This window comes from Poromitra crassiceps, assembly GCF_964638095.1.
Source record: "Poromitra crassiceps genome assembly, chromosome: 3".
Classification (NCBI taxonomy): Eukaryota; Metazoa; Chordata; class Actinopteri; order Beryciformes; family Melamphaidae; genus Poromitra; species Poromitra crassiceps.
The window spans coordinates 78,010,863-78,022,420 of NC_139625.1; the positions used below are offsets into that span (position 1 = coordinate 78,010,863).

An 11,558-nucleotide genomic window follows, 5' to 3' on the forward strand; every position below is an offset into this window, starting at 1 on the left:
ACATGACTCACCAGGTCATCATGTGACATCTAGTGTTAGAAACACGTACTGCGTATACATCAAAGCAGTGCTATACAAGTATGTACAAACAAATATATACATTTATTCAAATATAGGACAGGGCCTCAGAGCACATAATGAAACTTCTCAGGCCAGAAGGCTGTCATATCTAAAAATAACCAGATAAACCAGGAGGCATCTCTATATTTAAATTAAGTGGAAAATGTCACTAAGACATTTAGGAGGACAACATCATCCATGAGGACACATGCTCAGTTGTCAATGCAGCTCATCTGTTCCTGTCCAGTTGATCCCGCCAATGGACAAACTCTACAATCACAAGTAGAACAAATACAAAAAGGCTTGCTTTACTTACAGTACTTTTAATATTCACCATCAAATAAGACAAGTATTCACACAAAATAAAATATATAATTTAAGACATATTTACAGATATTGTGCAGTGTCCTCGGAGCTGACCACATATTAGAAGACCAAGCGGAGTTGAAACCAGGTCTGTTGTGAGCAGCAGGTGGGTTTCCAACTCCTCTCCCTTAACATCTGCTACTTTAATGCCCTTGAGCAAGGCACTCAGTCACCAGTTGCTGCAGTGGAGCCGCTCACTGCTCAGCTCCCGAGTGTGAATATATCAATGTTGTCCTGTGCAAACATTGTAAATTATCATGCAAGTGTACAAGGTTTTTCCTGGCTCAGAATGGGCCTTTTGTGGTGACTATACGCATGACAGTAAGCATGATCGTCCGTACATTGGAGTTTTGGGTTAGTGTATAGTCAGGGTAACCTGACGCTGCCAGATGGACGTAAGCTCGTTCACGTTTGTTTCACAACTAAATTGTGGAACAATGCCGCCCCCATCTGGCGGAGTCAGGCTATAGTCAGGGTGATCCTGATCACAAATATTTCAGTCATTGTCAGAATTTATGGAGCAATGTGTTCTCTCAACAGTAGAAATCTGGGCTCTTAATGTTGAAATTCTCTCAAATGATAAAGTAAACATGCTTGATTCTGAGTGAGTATACAGTCAGGGTTGTCCCCTAGCAAATAACCAGTCATCCAGAGCGGCAGCAGCATCAGCAGCAAGCGGACAACAAGATGGCGGTCAGTCATTCAGTGCATTTTTCCAATATTATCCAGCTCCAGCCGGGGCCAGTACAGAGCAAGTCCCTAGAATTGTCAAATCAAATCATCGACACACTATTATGGCCCGCCCCTCAACCCTGTCATCTCAGACAAGATTTGTTTTCAGACTCTGAAACGTCTCCGACCCACGTGCCACTTGGGTTTCAGTTCGTCTTTAATGTTGAAATTCTCTAAGAGATGATATAGTAAAAATGCTTACTTGCTTGTCCTGAACTCAAGTAGGCTTGGCTTGGGCCTTTGGGGGGTGGCTCAAACCTCTTTGAGGTTACCAAAAATACCTCTATATAAGAAAAATCCAGCTGGTCTAGAAAGTGTGGGGGACTGTATTTCTTTCTCACCATCTACATCTTTGCTTATTGTCCTACGCACCTGTCACTCACAGACCTTCAAGTGTATCCTCAATTCTGCAGCAAATCTTTCAAAAGCCATCAGATTAAAAAATAAATAGAAATACATAGTCATCAATCAACCCAAAAACAAGGCTGTTTTGTGAACAGTTGACATTAGCGCTGAAACGATTAGCCAATGTGGTCCACTCTGTCAGGACTGAAGCAGCTGCAGTTTGCTCTCTGATGACGGAGCCTCAATCATCTCTCCTGACATGAACTCCTCCTGCAGACACACAGGAAGGAGCAACACTGTTACCTTCTCCACACTCATTTCTCTACACACGCTTTTCTGTAATCATCTGTTATCACTGCTTTGACCTCAGTTTTATAATAGCTTGCTTTGTTAACTGTTTTTGAAAGTGCTATCAAAATAGAGCAGTACATGTACGCATTAAATCGACTAGGGCTGCAAATTAAACAAATGATGTATAAAAGCATCTAAAGGTCAGAAACAAATGTGAAAATGCATGTCTCTCCCTCTCTTTTTTGTCACATTGGATTGGTGAACTTGCTGAAGTACTAGCAAGACTATTGTTGACCAACCTTATCATAGATGACTTTAACAATGAGCGAGCAGCTGGGGCAGGTGGCCACCTCCTCTCCACTCTCCAGCTCTTCCTGTGGGAACAGCAGTGGGACAGACAGCAATGAATACTGCTTTGTGACAAACTTGACTTTACTTCATTCCAGACTGGTTAGTGTTTGAATCTATAACTGACACTCCATTTCGGTGTTTCCCCTACCATTCTACAGGCCTGGCGGGCCTGCCAGGCCAACAGCGCCAGACCTGATTTTTTTTTATTTTTTTTTCCCTGCGCTCCCCAAAATTTCAATAAAAATGTATGGCATATTATTACAATACAACAATACTGGTGTTGACAGTGGACAGTAATAGAAGATGCCAAATCATTCAAAACAATAAGCATTTTGCTTTTAGGAGCATTGCGCCAGCGTGCAGTGATGTTCCAAAACGTGTCAACGTGTGTCGTTGCCTGGGAAATGCACATCCCATAATACAACTGTTCGCATCCCATCCCATAATATGATGATACTTGGGATGCCATTGCCAACATAGATGCGAACAGATTAGCTAAAAGTTTAGCATCGCCAGCGCGGGCCCCCACCGTTGCGGTCGGGGTACGTTTCAAAATCCCTCCAGCCCTGAAAAATGTTCTAGGGGAAACACTGCATTTACACCTGGTTTTTAAATGGGACCTGTATCCGGATACGTTATCTGGATAATGGCCACATTTAAAAACCATGGGGTGTAAAAGATCTTAACACAATGTGAGCCAGACTACCTCCAGATGTGGTCAGGCAGATCTGATCTAGAGATGTAACGGTATGAAAATTTCACATCACAATTATCGTGACCAAAATTATCACGGTTATCGTATTATCACGGTATTCGAAAAAAATTGCTGAAAATGTTCAAAAAGTACTGAGAGACTCACTGAAATCATTTTACATTTTATATTGAAAACTCAGACCAAAAAGGATTGATACACTCACTGAAATCATTTATCCAAGGCTGCACTTTGCATCTGGGAGACTGTTGCCAACTTTGGTTGATGATGGACAGTATTTACCATGTTTTTCAAAGCACTGTAATCATGGTACCACAGTAATCACGGTACCACGGTCCACGGTTTTAATGATAATGAAAATTTTAAACGGTACGGTTATCGTAAGGAATTTCATCACGGTTATCGTTACATCCCTAATCTGATCACATCCTGATCACTATGCATTTACACCTTGCATTAGCATGCATTTTCCCTTATCCAGATAATATCCAGATAACTTTTCTGGATACAGGTCACATTTAAAAACCAGGGGTAAATGGGGTGTTAGTGTGAACAGGTGATGTAAGATCCAGGTCCATTTATGGAGACTCAGAGATACTTAATAATAAGTTAACACAGAAACTATGAATTTGAGAATCTACAATCTGAAAAATATGTTCTCTTCTCAACCAACCAATGTTACACAAACAGTGATGTAATGGGGATGATTAGCCGCCCCACATGGATGAATTATTACCTAAAATCAGTTGGCATCATATAACCACCAATATAAGCAAACAATGTTCTCAGAAAGCAATACTTTGTCTTTTCCCTATCCTCAGCATTGTCAAACAGATGATCTGCTTGTAGTGTTGGGAGGGTTACTTTTAAAATGTATTTCACTACAGAATTCTAAATACATGCCCTAAAATGTGTTTTGTAACGTATTCCATTAGAATACTCAAGTTAAGTAACCCATTCCGAATACTTTTGGAATACTTCAAAATAATTATGCTGAGCCCATTTTTCACTCTGAATGTGGTTAACACTTGAAGTTAATAGGAATTACCTTGTTACTGTCTTCAGAGGAAAGGTTATATGCAAGTATAGACAAACTAGGCATCTCGCACGCACGTTCCATTCCTACTCACCCATCCTGCAGCTCGCCGAGGTGGCCCTGAAGCTCACATACACATCGCCCATAGCTCGGCTGCTGTGTGGCCTTGCCTGCCCTATTGGCACGTCGCAATGTCCCCCTCTCTCTCTCAGTCTCTCTCCCCCTCTCTCTCTCTCAGTCTCTATCCCCCTCCTCTTCTCCCTCAGTCTCTCTCATGAGCCTCAGACTGATGACATCACTGAACTATAGCCTCAGCCTTAGGGCAATTAATCTGCCCTAATTAAAAAACCCGGCTCCATCAGGTCACCCGCACGGGTGCTCTTTACACCCCATGAAAGTTTCAGCCCGATCGCACAATAAATCACATAGCTGTGGCCCGGACAAAATTATTGAAACAGAGGCCGGACAAACAGAGTCCACATTGCCAAATTTATATATAATATATAGATAGATAGATAGATAGATAGATAGATAGATAGATAGATAGATAGATAGATAGATAGATAGATATGGTATGTTTTGTGCGGCACTGTGTGCACACAACTATGCATTTTAGAGCAAATAAATCCAAAACAAAAGATTCCCTTCAGTATTCTATTTTTTAAAGAAAGTAACTGTATTCAGAATACCACCATTTCAAACTGTAGCCTAACTGTAATGGAATACAGTTACTCATATTTTGTATTTGAAATACTGTATTCTGAATGCATGTATTCTGTTACTCCCCCAAACCTGTCTGTTTGACAACGCTTCGCCCTGGCCTGTTGCGTCACGTTCTCATACTGAGAAGACGCACCAAACTCAGTTAAAAAAAAAATATGGAAATTGTCTTCCACTCCGCAGAGCGACACACCTCATGGTGATGGAACATGACTTAACTAAGAGGTTTAACCGTGCGAAGGAATGCGATTTACTATTCAATCCGGCATATATCCAATAAACCACCAGACACTTATTCAAATAAAGCACAATTTGAATAGAGTCGCGCCTGTTATTACCACAATCTTCCTCCACCGACTAGGTGTAGGTGTTGTGCCAAAAAGCGATTTGCTGCCAGAAAAGGAACACACCGTGTTGGGCGGTAGCGAGCAGTGTGGTTCAGTTGAAAAACGTCAGATTGTATTGAAATAAAGTGTTGCTGTTGACTTATCAATATGCCGAACTCATCAGAAGACAATAACGATTCATAATGCTCATAACTGTTTCATGGCATGTCCTGGCAAGTATGTAAGTTTGCCGATAACATGGCGACAGACTACTGACTGATTTATTCAAGGGACTTTGGCGTAATCGGGCATCGGGGCTAACGTTACTTGATAACAGTGAATATCATCATGTGATTTATGGCTGTCTAAACCTATGGTCTAAACAAGATGGCTAAACTCTACTCGTCACATAACAATGAAGGTAAAGTGAGTTTAGGTGGGTTTATCCTCCATTAACTCATCGTTAGATAACGTTAACAAGATGTTGTAACAAACGTGAGTGACTTACTTTAGTGATGGCGAATCTGTCTCCACACGGACAGGGGAAATAATACGTCTCTGTGTCTTCTTCATATTCAAAGTCCTCGATCTCTACTTCGTCGTGAAACACGGACATTTTGCCCCAAAATCACACCCGAAAACTGGGCCGTAACTGTGCCAGTGTCAAATGAGCAGGAATTTCTGAGCAGGAATTTCTTACTTCCGGTCAGGATTTTTCAGAATAAAAGCGATCATTCAAACTCGATAAAATACACAAATTTAAGTGATATCACACAAATTGAATAACAATACACATGGAAAAGGTTATATTCCATTTAGATCTATATATCCTTTGGTATTGTAGTACTAACTACTTCTATATTATTATATTAAGCTTGCTCCAATCAGTCAGAACACAATGAAAACGCTCCGATTTCGAATAAAGATTAAAAATCTAAAGTCAATTGTTCCAGGGCAAACTCACTTGATCCATGTAGAGACATAACCCAGCTATCATAAGGAAGTCATCTTGAGGCTGGATGGGTGCCAATTTTTCTGTTTTGGACATGTATGTACAGTGTCAAGTGAGCAGGAATTTTATAGCTGTCCGCTCCCATTCAGAACACAATGAAAACGCTTCGATTTCGAATAAAGATTAAAAATCTAAAGTCAATTGTTCCAGGGCAAACTCACTTGATCCATGTAGAGACATAGCCCAGCTATCATAAGGAAGTCATCTTGAGGCTGGATGGGTGTAAATTTTTCTGTTTTGGACATGTATGTACAGTGTCAAGTGAGCAGGAATTTTATACTGTAGCTGTCCGCTCCCATTCAGAACACAATGAAAACGCTCCGATTTCGAATAAAGATTAAAAATCTAAAGTCAATTGTTCCAGGGCAAACTCACTTGATCCATGTAGAGACATAGCCCAGCTATCATAGCGAAGTCATCTTGAGGCTGGATGGGTGTAATTTTTTCTGTTTTGGACATGTATGTACAGTGTCAAGTGAGCAGGAATTTTATAGCTGTCCGCTCCCATTCAGAACACAATGAAAACGCTCCGATTTCGAATAAAGATTAAAAATCTAAAGTCAATTGTTCCAGGGCAAACTCACTTGATCCATGTAGAGACATAGCCCAGCTATCATAGCGAAGTCATCTTGAGGCTGGATGGGTGTCAATTTTTCTGTTTTGGACATGTATGTACAGTGTCAAGTGAGCAGGAATTTTATAGCTGTCCGCTCCCATTCAGAACACAATGAAAACGCTCCGATTTTGAATAAAGATTAAAAATCTAAAGTCAATTGTTCCAGGGCAAACTCACTTGATCCATGTAGAGACATAGCCCAGCTATCATAAGGAAGTCATCTTGAGGCTGGATGGGTGTCAATTTTTCTGTTTTGGACATGTATGTACAGTGTCAAGTGAGCAGGAATTTTATAGCTGTCCGCTCCCATTCAGAACACAATGAAAACGCTCCGATTTTGAATAAAGATTAAAAATCTAAAGTCAATTGTTCCAGGGCAAACTCACTTGATCCATGTAGAGACATAGCCCAGCTATCATAAGGAAGTCATCTTGAGGCTGGATGGGTGTCAATTTTTCTGTTTTGGACATGTATGTACAGTGTCAAGTGAGCAGGAATTTTATAGCTGTCCGCTCCCATTCAGAACACAATGAAAACGCTCCGATTTCGAATAAAGATTAAAAATCTAAAGTCAATTGTTCCAGGGCAAACTCACTTGATCCATGTAGAGACATAGCCCAGCTATCATAAGGAAGTCATCTTGAGGCTGGATGGGTGTCAATTTTTCTGTTTTGGACATGTATGTACAGTGTCAAATGAGCAGGAATTTTATAGCTGTCCGCTCCCATTCAGAACACAATGAAAATGCTCCGATTTCGAATAGAGATTAAAAATCTAAAGTCAATTGTTGCACACACACTCAGACCAGTGAAGATCCAAGATTTGGTTGGTCTGCACGGCAGAGCTCTTTCTGTAGGTCATGTGCAGTAGCTCCTGGTGTGCTCATGAACCCAAAGCAGAACTTCCCTGATGGCATGGCAGTGTAGCCATCAACAAACGAGCGGAGATGTGAATCCCCAATGACAAGGACAAACTGAAAAAGAGAGAAAAAAAACACGGCTACATGTTAATTTTGCCCTTTTATGATTTATGACCCTATTTACAGTCCCTCCTTAGCCCGAAGCTGAGTTGAGAAGGGAGGGAGACTGGCTGCGCTGCATGGAAAGCACTCAGACCTCTCTGGATATAACATAGCCAAGCAAGTAGCTGTACATCTTGGGAACACAATGCCTCACACACATATAGTTAAAACCCTTGGCTAAGACTGGGTGGGTCATGTTGTAACTGCGTAACATCTCTAACAAATGTGAATATGTTTTAAGACAGTTCAATGTCAGCTACATATATGATGCTGCAGGACACTGAACTGCTGCATTGAGAGGTAAACTGTTTATAATTAGTGTAAATTCTGTTGTCTATTGTTGAATTTAGTCATAGTTTTACTCCTATGCCAAATGTCCTTGTTCATTTTTTATCGGCACATAGACCTAAACCTTTCGTTTAGTCAAGTTTTAGTCGACTAAAAGTTTGACTACTTTAGTCTCGTCTTAGTCAGATAAACTAAAAGCCTGAACATTTTAGTCTCTTGTCTTTAGTCTCTAGTCTTGGGGAGAAAGGTAGTCAACATTTTATGGCATAGATTACGTAGACGAAATTAACACTACTACAACGCTTAGATAATCTTTTGTTTTCACTTATGGAGAGCACGTGATCATGTTGTTGGTTTAAATGGGAAAATTGACGATGCTCACCTCTTTATGATCAGATTCACCCATAGATGGAAGAACAGTCCGATGAGACCGCCCAGAGTGGGGTGACGACAGCCATGCTTGAGGTGTATGTCGTTTTCCATGACGTGGCTGTTCAAAAAGAAAAACAAATCAGTATAGTAGGCTACCGCCATTTCACAAAACACAGTGCAAACAGTGCAGATAAACCAGAACATTTTGTGTGCATAGAATGCCAACTAATTGGGGTCTTGCTTTGCCCCAGGGCCACTTTTGTAAAATGACAAGAGGCCAGGGGCCAGTGAATAAACAATCAATATTATTCTTTTTTCTGTCACGGATTGCATTTATTTTTTATTAGGTTCCCTGAATAGATCTGTATACAAGTAATTATTCTCTCTGATTATCCATAAATCCAGAAAACTGAGGCGTTTGTGATCATAATCCATGTATCCATGGGGTACATGTCTAACAAGAAATAAAAGACCAAAACCAAGATCAATGTCAAACTCACTTTTTCCATGAAGAGTCAGTGGAGAGATGACCTCTGGTTTCCAAGATGTGCTTTTCCTTGTTTCCAGTTAGTCTGTGTGATCTGTGGGGTCTCAGGTGAGGCTTTATGCTCAGAGATGACCAGGCCTCCTCAATACAGGCGGCCAATCAGAGGAAAGATATAAAATTGCCCATTCACACACGTGAAGTACCTACCTTTCACAAGATCACATCATTTTGCATAATGAGCAGTGTTGGGGAAACTACTTTAAAAGCATAGCTTAGGAAGCTACCAACTACTTCACTATAGGGTGAGCAAGTTATTATTTGAGAGACATCTCCTTTGTCTATTTTCATTCAAACATTAAACTAGAGGTTTATCTTAGTGTTCGTATGTTCATACTACATGTTATATATAGTGTAAAAAAAATGAAACGTGCGCTCACTTGACACTGTACATACATCCAGACAGACTCGATATAGGCACAATAAAACAGTTTCATCAGAGTCCTGTCAACCTGGAATCTGGCAAGCTTCCTTAGGCAAAAGAGACGTTGTTGACCTTTTTTGCACAGCATTTCACAGTTTAGATCGAACTTCAACTTGCTGTCAAAAATAGTGCCAAGATATTTATAATTGGTCACCAAGTCTACTGGTTGCCCATGGACAACACTGTCCAAAACACAAACATTGACACCCATCCAGCCTCAAGATGACTTCCTATGATAGATTGATTGATTGATTGATTTATATTTAGTACAATAGTATTAGATAAAGTATGTGACAAAAAGTAATACAAGGATAAAGAACACAGACAGTTGTTCAACTGATTTCCACTGTGGTCCCAAGAAGGATACAAAGAACATTTAATAGGCTACCTACTTCTCACAAGACCACATTGTTCATGCTTTGCATAATGGGTCACCTAGCCTAGCCTATAGCTTGATAATCTCTTCTATTGATGTCTTCCCTATAGAGGCCATAATCAGGTGAGAGGTAGGCCTAGCCTCTATTGACCAGTGTGAGCTAGCGACACACCCTGTTAAGCCTTTCAAGAAATAACACACGGTCTCCTTTGTACAGTATGTCTATTTTCATTCAAACATTAAACTAGAGGTTTATCTTAGTGTTCGTATGTTCATTATATTGGACATAGTTACATTTCTACTTCAATTTTTATGGTTAAAAAAAACGAACTTTATCATGCTTTTACTTTGAAGGCAAAATCATTAAACCCGAGTGAAATTCCTGCTGGCCGGAAGTGAAATTCCTGCTCATTTGACGCTCGTCAAAACTGTTCAGTAACTCTTTGGAAATCCTCTGGTTTGGTTTGGTTTGACACAGCGTGCGACGGCTGTGTGGCTGTCGCAGACCTATGACGTGACGCAGCGTCCAGCGCCAAGGCCGCGCCCCTTTTTAGGGGAAACCCACTGTGAATGTCACATTCCGAAGTTTAGCTTATCTTCCTATAGATACTGACTTAAAACAACCATGAATACTAGCCTATAATATAAGTCATATGAACATTAGTGAATTTTCGATAGGAGTTTCAGTTTGTGGATGTAAGCTGTGTGGTGATAGAGACAGTCCGCATGTCTGGGAACGCCCACAAAATGTGGGGCACCACTGCCGATATCTCATGGGCTGACTCACCAAAAGACGGTGCTGCGGCTCTAAAGACGTCTGCTCAGATGTGCGTTTACTGCGGTGGTTAAATCCCCGATCGTGTCTGCCTGGGCTGGGCTATCAGGTAAATTCTAACTTTGCTGAATGGATAGAACGGGGGAATTTACCCCACCCTGACCCCGCCCCCAGCAAGGCTGAGCTAGCTAACCCTATTGTGGGCGTTCCTAGAGCGTGCATGGGCGTTCCCAGGCATGCGGACTGTCTCTATTGGGGCTTTTGCATGTGTTGGCGCGCGTGCACACGAGCTAGACTGGTGCTGATGCAGGACGCGTGGGCGCGCCGCAGGAACGCGCCTCGCAAGACAGGAAGATGCGGTTATTGTTTCTGCGCAGGCATCCTCTCCATCCATGATCCTCTCTCTCTCTCTCTCTGCTCTCTGAACACTCACACACACAGCTCTAGTTTCTGCATGATGAGCAGGTAGCCTACCCCGAGACGAGTTAACGAAGGAACCCCGGCCGGGAGTTTGCTGTTGGGAATCCTTTAGTGCGACTGTCTGAACTAACAGTCTGCTGCGACGCCTGGAAGTCTCTTCAAGGACCCCTGGAGGGCCTCGAACCCCGCTTTGACCCCCCCGGCCCGGCCCGGCCAGCAGCAGTCATGACGGACGCGGCGGAGTGCGGCGTGCGGGTCATGTGCCGCTTCAGACCGCTGAACGAATCCGAGATCACCCGAGGAGACAAATACATCCCCAAGTTCAAAGACGACGACACCGTGCTCATAACGGCAAGTCCGACACATCACATCAGCCGCATGTCCGTGTGGTGGTGAGCGGGTCACTGCAGTGCGTTATTTTTAGACTTGATAACAAACTCATCTAAACTTGTGTGTGCAGTGCGCATTTAACAGCCTGCAGCCTGGAATTAGTTTGAGAAGAAATAGCTTAAAAAATAGCCTATGTAGCCTATATTATGATGCCATATTATAGGGATAGCCTACTCACTTTTGAGTACCAGACTGGCCTTGCAGGGATATTGATGCCTTGCCAAAGGGAACAGCAGACTGCAGCGAGCTGCGAGCATCCACAAACTCACTCGCTAGGATATCACAGGTTGTATGATCAGCTTGATATTAAGCAAGGCAAGTTTATAGCATATTACAGCAACAAAGCAATTGTTATAGGGATATTAAAGTAATAGGCTATAA

The 11,558-nt window shown here is 41.8% G+C and overlaps 2 protein-coding genes across 2 annotated transcripts in view; one reads left to right on the top strand and one right to left on the bottom strand.

The window, feature by feature from the left end:
• Positions 1-70: 70 nt before the first annotated feature.
• dph3 (diphthamide biosynthesis 3) lies at positions 71-10,056 on the bottom strand. Its single transcript, XM_083634133.1, has 4 exons — positions 10,022-10,056; positions 5,448-5,591; positions 2,094-2,168; positions 71-1,773 (listed from the first exon to the last, which is right to left on the bottom strand). Exons 2-4 carry the CDS (start codon positions 5,553-5,555, stop codon positions 1,702-1,704), a joined length of 255 nt encoding a protein of 84 aa, XP_083490259.1. The 5' UTR covers positions 5,556-5,591; positions 10,022-10,056; the 3' UTR covers positions 71-1,701.
• A 956-nt stretch (positions 10,057-11,012) lies between these two features.
• LOC310773283 (kinesin heavy chain-like) overlaps positions 11,013-11,558 on the top strand; it is a gene marked incomplete at both ends in the record, with an annotated part of 44,365 nt that continues 43,819 nt past the window's right edge. Inside the window, one exon of the mRNA XM_083633164.1 lies at positions 11,013-11,138. Within this exon, the coding sequence (XP_083489290.1) occupies positions 11,013-11,138 (126 nt within the window). The remainder of the gene's footprint in view (positions 11,139-11,558) is intronic.